General features: G+C 37.0%; 2 protein-coding genes and 1 long non-coding RNA gene across 3 annotated transcripts in view; 1 reads left to right on the top strand and 2 right to left on the bottom strand.

The window, feature by feature from the left end:
• LOC147273846 (uncharacterized) overlaps positions 1-4,618 on the bottom strand; it is a 6,424-nt gene extending 1,806 nt beyond the window's left edge. The window contains exons 1-2 of the long non-coding RNA XR_015124232.1: positions 4,075-4,618; positions 3,337-3,393 (exon numbers count right to left, since the gene is read on the bottom strand). This is a non-coding gene — a long non-coding RNA (uncharacterized LOC147273846). The remainder of the gene's footprint in view (positions 1-3,336; positions 3,394-4,074) is intronic.
• A 516-nt stretch (positions 4,619-5,134) lies between these two features.
• Positions 5,135-8,297, bottom strand: LOC147273845 (uncharacterized). Its single transcript, XM_086228597.1, has 2 exons — positions 8,205-8,297; positions 5,135-5,686 (listed from the first exon to the last, which is right to left on the bottom strand). Exon 2 carries the CDS (start codon positions 5,645-5,647, stop codon positions 5,159-5,161), a length of 489 nt encoding a protein of 162 aa, XP_086084723.1. The 5' UTR covers positions 5,648-5,686; positions 8,205-8,297; the 3' UTR covers positions 5,135-5,158.
• A 2,906-nt stretch (positions 8,298-11,203) lies between these two features.
• Positions 11,204-12,248, top strand: LOC147273844 (pectinesterase inhibitor 9-like). The gene has a single exon (XM_086257369.1). The coding sequence runs from the start codon at positions 11,285-11,287 to the stop codon at positions 11,903-11,905; it is 621 nt and encodes a 206-aa protein (XP_086113495.1). The 5' UTR covers positions 11,204-11,284; the 3' UTR covers positions 11,906-12,248.
• Positions 12,249-12,828: the final 580 nt, after the last annotated feature.

The raw sequence follows: 12,828 nt of genomic DNA, 5'->3' as shown, positions 1-12,828 counted from the left end.
AAAGGTTCACTAACTATAAAATTATAACAATATATATAAGGCATACTAAATACATAAATAAAGATATTTAAGTATCTAATGTAAAGTCTCCGTATAAAAATCATGTAAAACACTTGATATAAGTTTAAAAAAAAAAAAAAAAAAAATTATCGAATACATACCAAATCCTTCGTCTCTGCATGTTGATTCAAATGAACTTTGCAATTTCTTACGTAATCAACTCTCCAAGGCCACTATTAGTGTAAATCTTCTTAACACCACCTGTTTTGTTGTGAAAAACCGCTCAATAAAACTCTTTCCCTTCCCCAGAGATCGAGCTTGTAATGTTGACCTCCCTTCCTTTCTTTTTGGTCCATTGATCATACTTGTGTCTCCAATAAGCACTGTCCACTTCAATATGGTACCGGAAGGCAACCATAGCCATTATAGGAAAAAAGAATTTCTCTGAAGATGACTTTAAAAATGGTGGAAGTACAACTGCTTTAGCCTATACAAAAAAGAAATAATTAAGCATAAGCTTGCATACTAGAGACCACTAGTACCATTAGGCTGAACCTAAGCATACAATTAACCATAATTAATACTAGAGACCATGTATCTAATCCTAGACACCACACATACTTTGAATCTAGACAACAAAGAATAAAACAAAAAGAAAACAAAAAACGGAATAGTTGTCTTACCCAAAGAGTATCTTGCATTTTTCTTTGCACTTGAAATCTCAAAAATCACATCCCGAAAGTTGTTATATTCATCCGACCAGTGAGTTACTTCTTCTTCTTCTTGAAATATATGTGATGCTAGTAGCCATTCCAATTCCATAATGTATAACCTTGGAGATTTACACTAATAGTGGCCTTGGAGAGTTGGATTACGTAAGAAATTGCAAAGTTCATTTGAATCAACATGCAGAGACGAAGGATTTGGTATGTATTCGATAATTTTTTTTTTTTTTTTTAACTTATATCAAGTGTTTTACATGATTTTTATACGGAGACTTTACATTAGATACTTAAATATCTTTAATTATGTATTTAGTATGCCTTATATATATTGTTATAATTTTATAGTTAGTGAACCTTTACTTATGTGGGATGCGGCATTATTAGAAACCCAAACTGAGTAGAGTGAGGGTGAGTACGAATTTGAGAGTGAATTGCAAGAGGAACTCTTTTCTTCAAAGGTTTAATCTAGTATCTTCCTTTATGTTTTAATTGGTTTGCTGTTTAGAGTTTTTAGTTAAATTTTTTATTTAAACTTCAAGATTTCAGTTTGGATTAGAATATGATTTTGTTACTTTGGAATCAAAACTAAGAAGAGAAAACAGTTGCAAAGATGGATTTAAAGAACTGGTTTTGGGGGTTGGGCGTACAGAGTAAATTTAGAAGCTTATTACAAGAAAACCCTGAGCTCTCTTAGGTTTGTCGGTCAAGCTTCGAGTCAGAGGCAAACTGAAGAATGACCTTCCATGGCCTTGGGGGAACTCTAAAAGAGGGGTCAAAAACTCTGCTGCATCTCCATCTGAAAAGGAACCAACAGGTCACTGAGAAAATAAGACCTGTTAAGCCCATAATTGCTTGGTGAGCGATCTTTAATTTTGGCTTTTAGCCACTCAAAGTGATTGTCAAACGTGGACCAGTTGAAGATGAGATGGTTGGGAAAAGGAGGACCAAATGGATCTGACATCCAAGCAGTCCATCAGATGTGCCATTGTGATTCAGCAACATGATTGCAAATTGTGCATGAAGGATCTGAAGTCATTTGGCGCTTGACCATTTGCTCGTTGGTAAGAATCTTTCCTTTAAAGAGGGTCCAGAGAAAATATATGATCTTGGGAGGACCTTGAGCCTTCCACAAGGACCAATCACTTAGTAGGTAGACACTTTTACACTAGTCCCCACAAGTTGAACCCTTCCATATTAGAGTCTTTCCCACCAGGAGGCATGCTGATGGAAACACATTAAATTTTCTGGATTCAAAAATAGGTTCAGCTTGTTCACATCCCAGGAAAGATTAAGAATAAAATCAGAGACTCTTGCCTCCAGTTGTTGATTGGTGAGATGGACTGTGGCTTTATTTCTTAGAGGTTCATTTCCCATCCAGCAATCATTCCATTCTAGATCCTCCAATTAAGCCCTTGCTTTAGGGTATTAGAGCCAGCCAATATGCTTTTCCAAGTTGGAGAAGCAGCAGGGGATGGTTTGTAATCAAGAAACTTAGTCTGGCCTTGTTTCAGATATTTTCCCCTTTATATTTGAGCCCATAAGCCCTCATCATCTTCCAACATCCTCCACCCAGACTTAGCCAAAAGGGCCTTGTTCATCCATTTGGTTCTCTTAATACCCAAGCCTCCCTTATATTTGGGGCAACTAACTTGAGACCAATTGCTAAATGGGTATGGGTAGGCTCATCAACATTTCCCCAAAGAAGATTTCTATTAATTTTGTCCAAGGAGTCCCAAATACTAACCAGTAAGTCCACGGTCTGCATGGTATAAATGGGGAGAGCAGAAATAACTGGTTGGATTAAGGTAGCTCTGCAGGCCATGGAGAGAAGATTGCTCCTCCAAGAGGTAAGCTTTTGCTGAACTGTATCAACCACATATTGATAAGTTGCTTTGTTGATTCGTTTGTGAATTAAAGGCACCGCCCAAGATATTTTCCAAGAGAGTTGGCAAGACTTGACCTGAAAATTCTACTAGGAGCCGTAGCCATTTTCTTGGAGGTGTTCGGAGAAATGTAAAGCTTGGACATGTCAACGTTGAAAATCTGGCCTGAGCTATTACAGAACCTATCAATACATTGTTTCACCACTATAGCCTGACAAGGAGAAACTTCAGCAAAGATGAGAAGATCGTCTGTAAGGAACAAGTGAGATATGCAAGGACCATCTTTAGAGATTTGAATTGGCTTCCAATTGTTAGCATCAACCTTGGCGCCAATAAGATGGCTTAAGTTTTCCTTGCACGACACAAAGATACAAGGGGAGAGAGCCAGAGAGGGTCCCCTTGTCTAAGGCCACAGCTTGAAGCAAAGGCTTTAGTTAGCTCCCCATTCATAGCCACTCTAAACTTGACTGAAGAAATACAATTCATAATGAGCTTTAGAAGGTTGTCGTTAATTCCAATTTTAGATAATCCCATCTCAATGTTGTCATTGATTTGCCTTTTGAAGTAAAACCATGTTCGATTAAATCAATAAAAGAATTAAACTATAAAATGTGCAAAACATTTCGGAAACCAAAAGTCTATTTAAACTTATAATTCTCAACTAAAATTACAAATCCAAACTAAATCACAAATTCATAAAACATTTAAAGAAACAAGAATCCACTCACAAAGATAGCCATAGCTTCGATCCTCTGCCGGATCGTCACGAGTCACGGTCGTCTTGCCTATAAAATAAACAATAAAACACAATTAGTCTCGACTCGACAACATTAAAGGTGTGTGTGTGTCCGAGACCTAAAGACACATTCGTCTCTCATCCGACGCAAGGATTTACGACGCACAATTTAAACCCACAGACATCTCCTCAATTACCCTAACCTTCCCGGCTCAAACCAACATCACCCAATTATTCAAGATTAGTCCTAAACTTAAAAGAAAACCTTCTGGGCTTAATTTGATCGGTACATTCATCTTAGAGTAAGATCGGCATCAATGACATCTCCAATCTTAGTCCCAAAACCATTTTAGCTTCCCCAAACACATTTAACATAATCAAGATCAACGACTTACTCAACATGTGCCAAAAATAAATCCTAAAATCACAAAAATACAGTGGGGGTTTGAAATTGTAGTGATTGCCGCCCAAGAGGTTCCACTCAAGACAAAAAATTAGCCAAAATTATTAAAATTCCTCAAATCCACTCAATCAATCAATCTTAAACCACAATTTAGGTTCTTAGGAATGAGATTTGTTAGAGAAGACAGCAAGAACAGTACCTAATCAGAACAATAAATTAACCCAAAATGGCCTCAAAATCCCATAATTTGAAGTTTCAAATTTCAAGATTTTTTGAGCTAGCAAACCAGAGGAAATGAAAACCCAGAGAATGCGGAAGAAAACCCACCCACGATGGAGGTGATTGGCGCCAGAATCTGGTTGGAGGATGGAAGAGAAACCAGCGGTCAAGAGTGTCCTTTTTCGAGCTGAAATCGCGCGCAGAGGTGGCTGGGTTTGCTAGAGGAGTGGTCGGCGTCGAGGGAGGCTCGCCGGAGGTCTCAGGAGGCTGGAACGGCCGGCGACGGCTGCTGGTGTCAGCTGAGTTTTTCTAAGTTGTTTTTCTGTGCGTGCGGAGGCTAGCTGTTAGGGGCGTCGGCAGGTGGTTTGTGCGAGCGAGAGAGGGTCGCGCGGTGGCTTTGGGTTGATGGGTGGTGGCCAACGGCGAGACTTGCAGTGATGGCCGGTGTGTGCGCAAGGATGGGTGAGGGAGAAGGAAGAGAGAGGAGGCTAATTTAATGTGAGGTGTTTGGGTTTTTAAATTACTCAAATGCCCTTTTTTAGAAAAATCTCTACACTTTCTATCAAAAATTTCAATTAGAACACCATTTTTGCCTACGCGTGGTGTGTGGGTCTCAGGTGGGAGGGAGGAGGGTTGCTTGGGTTTTGGGGAGTGGCTGTTGGTTGGGGCATGAGAAGGGGTTGCTGGGTTGCTGGGTGGGGAAGAAGGAAGGGTTGTGGGTTTGGGTGTACTGGAAATGGATTTTGGGTTGATTTGTGTTGATTTATTTTGATGATTTTTGTTGATTTTTTTTATGGTTTTGGGTTGATTTGTTGGGGAAGAAGAAGAAGAAGAAGAAGAAGAAGAAGAAGATGGGGGGGGGGGGGGGCGGCGGCGGCTACTGAGAGAGGAGAGAAATGAAATAAATAAAATAAATGTATTTTTGTTTTTTATAATTTAATTATTAGGGTTTTTTATAATTATTTATTTTATTTTTAAAAATTTTATTATTTTTTATTATTTTTTTTGTCTATGTGGCATTTTTTAAAGCCACGTCACTGTGCCACGTAAGCACTTAACGGTCTGACAGATGGAAAAGCTAACGGAGGTATGTAATTGCAACAAAATGAAAGTTGAGGTACTGAAATGCAACTTTTTAAACTTGAGGTACTAACTTGAAATCCGAGATAAAGTTGAGGTATTAAATTGTAATTTACCCTATAATTAATGATGTTATGAAAGATGGTTTTTGTTTTGGTTTAGGTTTTGGAGCAGATTTATCAGGAAATAGATTTGCATATAGTCTTTTAGGGACCTCAGAGGGTGGTTTCTGAGCACAAGCATCATCTTCCTTCACTGGCTTAACTTCCTTCACTGGCTTGGCTTCCGTCACTGGCTCAGCTTCCTTACCCTTGGAAGTCTGAGCACAAGGATCTTCTTCTTCCTTCATCCCCTTGTCTGTATTCTTCTTCTTCTTCCTCCTCTTCTTCTTCTTCTTCTTCTCCTCCTCCTCCTCCTGCTTGCTGTCATCGTTCTTCCCCGTGCTATCACTATTTTCCTTCACTGGCTTAGCTTCATTATCCTTGGAAGTCTGAGCACAAGTATCTTGTTCTTCCTTCAAGGCTGGAATCTTGCTGTGATCTTTGTTATCCTTCACCCCTGTGTCTTTCTTCTTGTTGTTTCTGCCTTTGTTCTTCCCCATGCTATCACTATTTTCCTTCACTGGCTCAGCTTTGTTATCCTTGGAATAAAGAATAAAAAATAGTTGACTACTTGAATTATAAGTGTAAGACAACGGAAATGAAAATTACACATAATCAAGCAGAACAAATTATGTTTTCCTTTTCACATTTCAAGGAATTTTGACTGGATAAGGGGTGATCAGGAAATTAGAATACAATAGGACTATCATTCTTGAATTTGCGAATCAAAAAATACAACTCTTATATGCTAATAGACTGGATTTTATCTTAAATATATCTTGGTTTGGTCACGCAACTGAGTGATTTCATAAGTCCAAAGTTACACAGATCATATAACTTTTTAAATCAGTGAAATCTCTCTTCACTCCATGCATGCTAAAGGAAACGGCAGCAGCAGACCAGAAATTAAGCACTCTCAGCCCCATCTCTTGAACAAACTTCAAATGCCATGTGTACCATGTACATTAGTGATGAACATAAAAGAGGATAATTTTTACTTATAAGAGTTCAGATGTACAACTCTACCATTGTGATTCAACAAAGCACTAAACCTTCACAAAATATGCAAGACAAATTTCAAAAATCAAAATTTAGCATAAAAGAAAGAAACATAAACTATTCAAAAGACTAAAATAAGAATTCAATTACTAGATTTCAATTGTCATAGCTTCATTAGTCTGAAAGATGTATTATGATACATAACATGAGTAAATTCATATGATTAGGAAATATCCCATCTCCCCAAACTCTATGACCCAACCATCCAGCAGCCAAGGATTAGTGGATTACATTGCTTATAAAAGTTTGAAAAACTCTTTAATTGGAAGATCTGATGTAGGTATAGGAGATATTCAACCTCAATTTCAAGTAACATAGACTCATTCAGAGATGTAAATGCATAAACTTAATAATTAAAGAAACTTGTCATAAGAGTTATACACCTAATCTTCACCACATGTAAATTTTTGCTTTAATAAGGCATAAAGTTTGCAAATATTGATATATACAAAAATCTGGGGGAAAGAACATACAAGAATAGTTGACTACTTGAATGATAAGTGCAAGACAACGGAAATTTGAAATACACATAATTCAAGCAGCACAAATTATGTTTTTTCCTTTTCACATTTCAAAGTCTAAACAATCAACTAAAAGAGTAACTGCATGTAGAAAAGTACCATTTGACAAGCAGTAACATGTAAGAATGGAGAAACAACAACAATTAAGAAGATAAAATAGCAGTTGAGATCAAATCTTGGACCACTTATTTATCACTTTCTCATGTAAGTTTGCACCAATGAAGCAAACCACAGCTGAAATAAGGTGGACCCCAAATCTTATGTGTATCGAATTCAATTTACATTATTATGCCTAGTCTTGATCCAGCCTTTGCATTGCCTCAACATGGAAAATAATGACATTTATTCCCCTTTTTACTACGAGAATTATGACTGGTAGCACATAACATATCAGGTGCTCGAGTACTCATTGCTTAGGTGAGAAAGCCCTAAGTCAACACTATTTCCAGTGTAAAGACTATGCTAACTCATAACCCAAAATTTTTTTCTAAACAATTCCAATGAACATTATGATATCCCAATAGATATCAAGAAATAAGCCAAACTAAGTGCAAACAAAAAGGCTAATAAACGGACATATCAACCCACAATCTCCCCAGCATCTAATTCAAGTTAAAAACGCCACAATATTACATACATTATATAAAAACAAGGATCCCAGAATCAATTGTGAGAAACCCCTGTTGTTTATTATGTCCCTAAGTGCTTTGATCTTGATTATTGATGGACTTATACTTAGATGCTATGCAAATAATAAGAGAAAACAAAGACTGTAAAACACACACAAGATTTGTTATCGAGGTTCGGCTAACTTTGCATACATCCCCGTGTGATCTTTAGAGAATCACAGCTGCACTATGAAGATTAGAAAGAGATTACAAGAACCTATTGAAAACCCTAACTAATCCCCAAAACCCGAGCTTCCCTTCTCTCTATCACTCTTGACCTTTTTTGTTTCTGTCCCTTATATATTCTCTGAAGAAATTCCAGCAAGCCTATTTATATAGAAAAATTATAGAGTATAACTGATATACCGCCATGTGATATAACCAATCCAACGTGTAAGGGTATTATTGGACGATGTGTTTATATTAGTAGGGTATAATATTAATAACATCCACTCATATTATGACAAATAGACTGGTTATACCACGTGTCAATATAGCGGTTATACAGAATAATTTCTCTTATATATATAAGCTGCTGATTACATTCCTTAACTTATTATGATAGCCTAAACGTTCTAGAATAGGGAAAGGAACTTTCTTTCCTAAATCTAACCTTAAATCAACTAGGAATACTAAAGACAACTATTTCCTAAAGCTACTAAGAAATACTTGTGCACACTTTTCTCTAGTTTCCTAAACTGATTAGGAATCCTAAAACCAACTAGGACTTCAACGAGCCAAACACAACATACCCAAAACAACGTTCCCATAATCAATTGTGAGAAACCCTAATTGAATGAGAGATTGACCTGTGAAAAAAAGCACGAACAAGAAGGCTGACCTGGCTCTGGCCTGAAGAGATTAATAGAACAAGACTCTGCGCTATAGACTCTTTGGGCCGGACTTTCTTCTGCTCGATCTTGGCATTGGTGAAAGACAGACTAAACACTAAACAGAGAGTAAGAGAGTGGGAGGAATTGTAAATACACGTCAATTTCGGGGTGGGACTGCAAATACCGTAAACTTTTGAGCGGGGAGCACAGACTTTGACTGACGTGGCGGGCCGGCCCAATTTCACTGAACCGAGTCCGTACTTTTAGATTGGGGCTGGACTATATTACAAGCACGATTCATGGGCGGGCCTAGACGTGCCAAATTAAATGCTCATGCTGATCCCCGCTAATTATATAATAGGTGTGAAGAATATTAATATTTATGTGGTTGTCTATATTTATCTAATGTATTTGTTATTTATTTAATGTATTAGATAAATAGTAGGAGTCTTATTTCATGTAAAATTAGGAGATTTGGATTTTCATCTCAAGTCATCCCTGAAGCCTATAAATAAAGAATTAATTACTATATGGTGCATGTTATGCATCCTATTTAATCTTTAGCGCACCAATTAATTTTATTTAACAATAAAATAACTATCAATTGCATTGCAAGAGCGGGTGTCAGTTGGCTTATTTTGAAATATGGTCAATTGCCACTTTATTTTTTATTTTTCTCTTTCCTCTTCTCTCTCTCTCCCCTTATCTCTCTCTTCATCATCTTCTTGTTCTTCTTCTTCGCAGATTTGGAACTTTTTTTATTTTTTTGTCAAAAGATCTAGAAAAATATTAAAATTATGAACTGAAATTGCGACTTTTTAAGTTTGTTAACTGTGTCAGACAACTAAAACTGCGACTTAATAAGAGTGTTATCCATAACTAAAACTGCGAGTGAAAATTGAAAAACTGAAACTGCAGGTGAAAATTGAAATTTTTTACGATTAAATTTGTTTGCATAGTGCTGAAGCTGTTTTGAGTTATGGGTAGGTTTATGATACCTGAAAATTAAATTTGTAGTTTTGGGTAAGTTAATGTTACCTGAAAATTAAATTTATAGTTGTTGATAAGTTAATATTACCTTAAAATTAAATTTGTGAAATTTAGTACTTTTGGTGAATTTTTGAGCTACAAGTACCTTAAAGTTAATGGACTCTCTTCACGTTGTTTGCTGATAAATTCATAGAAATGTGAAACTAACAATGGATTTGAACCTTGAGTCCTTGAGAACCAGTGACCTGCGAAAGTGGTCACTGATTTGGAAAGCACTTGAACAGGGCATAAAGTAAAATGCAGTTCGATGTCTTGCACATAACTTTCTGATTTTTAACATATATGCCGGCTAATCTATCAAGTCTGTGCTTGAAACTTGGAAGAGGAGTGTGCCTTAGTTTCCTCCCTCTATAATTAGCTGCATGAACTGCTTGCACAAAAATCCAACCGCCAGGATTCGGTTGACATTTAAGCCTGAGATATGTATGTCCTTTTTTTTTTTTTGGTGGTTTTTTGGCTTTTTACGAAGTGCGGATCAGTACATGCGTGTCACTGCTTGGCTAGGTAAGCTCGGGTAGAAAATTTGGGTGGAATGCACATGAATCTAATTTCATAACCAACTACAGAATCAACGAGCTGCAAAAGCTAGAAACAGTGACTGAGAAAAGCAGTCGGGGAACAAGTAACGAGAATGACTAAAAAGCCCATGGAAATTGATGGAAAATTATGTCCCCATTCGGAGAAATGAGTCTTGCAGAAAAAAAAAAAAAAAAAAAAAAGGTCCAAAGAATTACATAGGTAATAAGCTGATCTTGATATAATCTTTGCATATAAAATTATGCAAATTTCACAACCGTTGGTATATTTTATTTCTAATTGCCTCTGTTAGGTGGCACGTTTGGGTTGAGTTACAGTGATTAGTGACCTAGTTGGGTTTGTTCTCAAACGACGAGTCATAGACTTGCATAATGATAATATATCATCACTTATCTTTGTGTGCCTTTAGATGAAGGTAGGTTATGTTTTTGGTATAACTTAATATATAGTTATTAACTTAGTGGCCTCTCCCTATCATGGTCTGCAACTTGCTTAATATATAGTTATTATTGGAGTTAATTACACTTACACCCCCTGAGATTTATCGTCTTTTCACATATACCCCCTGGGGTTTCAATAATTACACATACACCCCCTGAGGTTTCAAAACTGTTGCATATAACCCCCTATAGTGAGACGAAAAATTATGAAAAATTATGCAAAAAGACATGCTAAGGGATTAAATAACCTGATAAGATTACTCAAAGTGTAAGGTCCAACCTCAATACAAATATTTTCTTTTTTATTTCTTTATTTTTTTCTCTTGTAAGGGGTTATATGCAATAGTTTTCAAACCTCAGGGGGTGTATGTGTAATTATTGAAACCTCAGGGGGTGTATGTGAAAAGACGATAAACCTCAGGGGGTGTAAGTATAATTAACTCGTTATTATTACTCTTGAATTAATTATTAATAATTTTATATTTAGTTAGTACCATGAATTGATGGAAGTTATCACTAACTTTAGTTATTATTCATGTAAGTAACAAAAGCATATTTTAGGAGGAAAATCCCACTAGTTAGACCATTTGACATAGACCAGTGCTTGTTGGGCAAATCTCACTCTGATTATGTTTCTGGCCCAAACCCTATTCAAATCAATGTAATAAAGTACATTAGGTGGGATCAGACCCAAAAAAAATGTACAGTAGGTGGGTGCTTTGGTGTTTAAAAGGGTTAGGCTTACATTTACTCTATACAGTAAATGAGAAGATGTGGATTTAAAGTGGAAGAAAACTGGTGAGCTTATATTCCTTGCAACCAAACAGAGTGGAAAAAAGTAAAGAACAGCAAAGAGACTAAAGAGATAAACAAAACAAAAAACAAAAAAAAAAAGACGGAAAGCAGAAGTAGAAGAAGCTAAAAGAAAAGTAGGCATGTGACCACTTTTCTGAGTTCTCTCTATATAATTAACTCTCATATCATTCATGTCCTACAAATCCTGTCCATCTCTATCCTTTCCTTGCAGACATGGCAAGACTTGGCCTTTCTGTAGTACTTCTCTTCCATGTTCTTTACATGTTTGACATAGCCGAGTCCACCACTGCCAGACACTCCAGCCCCACAGATTTCATCAAAGCATCATGCAGGGCCACTCGCTATCCTGCACTGTGTGTTCAATGCCTTGCAGGTTATGCAAGTGCCATTCGACAAAGTGAACGACAACTAGCTCAAACTGCCTTGACAGTGAGCCTAGCCAGGGTGCGCTCAGCTACATCTTTTGTAGCCAAGATGACCAAAGTTAAGGGGATTAGGCCTAGGGAGTACAGGGCTGTGAAAGACTGCATAGAGAACATGGGTGATGGCGTGGACCGGCTTGGCCAATCGGTTAGGGAATTAGGCCATGTGGGTCGAGCAGTTGGTCAGGAGTTCATGTGGCACATGAGCAATGTGCAGACTTGGGTGAGTGCTGCACTCACTGATGAGAACACTTGTCTTGATGGGTTCTCTGGTCGTGTTATGGATGGAACTATAAAGACTGCTATAAGAAGAAGGGTCATGAATGTGGCTCAGGTCACCAGCAATGCACTAGCCCTGGTTAATCGCTTTGCTGCAAGACACCGGGCGGCCACAGCAGCCAAAGAGCCTTAGATCTGATGATACAAAGAGAGCTGGTGGTTGTATGTAAATGTGGCATGGTATTAGTAAGGTTAATTAGTGCCTGCTGGCCTAGATTTTGTGTTAGTCTTATGCTTGCTAGTTGATGTGTAAAATGACAATCTCTTAAGTAAGTATTGTGCCAAGCTTTTGTTTTGTCTTGTGTAATATACAGCCTCTGTTTGTTGCTGTCAAATTATAATCAGTCATCAATGGGAACTGTCTCACTCAAAATGGAAGAGCATCCCCCCCATCTGGATTGCCCTTTTGGTTTACATAAAGAGAATGATAGAAACTAAAAGGAACAAAAAGTTGAACATTGTAGCCTAATTGAGTTACTATATAATGAATTGCAAAGAGCATCTCAACCATGGTGTTGGGTGCTTTTGTTTAATCCACCTGATTGACCTTTCCAATTTGCTTTTTCTTGTAAGTTTGGCAGTATGAATGAAAAACGTTTTCAACATATTTTGTGTTCGATATGAACTGACAGTGACCACTGAGATTTATAATAATTGAATCTTGATGCATCACCTTATCAATTTCCTGCATCAGGAAAAAGAAAATTACATTGCAATAGAAAACAATCAACGTTGTTCAAGAACTTAGAAGAAAGGAAAATTAAATAACTAAATAACTAAATGCCCATAAAGAATAGGAGGGTGGCTATGTCACAGAAGATGCCCTTAAAGAACTTTGTAAAAGCTGGTGTACGTTTTGTTGAGGGTTTTCTTTGAAGTTAGGGTACCCTTTTGTTGCAATGATGTATACTAGTTGCTGCTTGTCTATCTAACGATATTAAAATCTTCACTTGCAGAGAAAAAGAAAAATCCATATTTTTCTGATGTGTTGAAGAGTAGTTAGACTTGTAACTTCTGATAATATTCTTGTCAGTTTATTGGGTGATCAATATCTAA

This window comes from Dryas octopetala, chromosome 9 (genome assembly GCF_963921425.1).
Source record: "Dryas octopetala chromosome 9, drDryOcto1.1, whole genome shotgun sequence".
In the NCBI taxonomy this organism is placed as follows: domain Eukaryota; kingdom Viridiplantae; phylum Streptophyta; class Magnoliopsida; order Rosales; family Rosaceae; genus Dryas; species Dryas octopetala.
The sequence above is the reverse complement of the archived record's forward strand: the minus strand, read 5'-3'. Positions and strand labels throughout refer to the sequence as shown.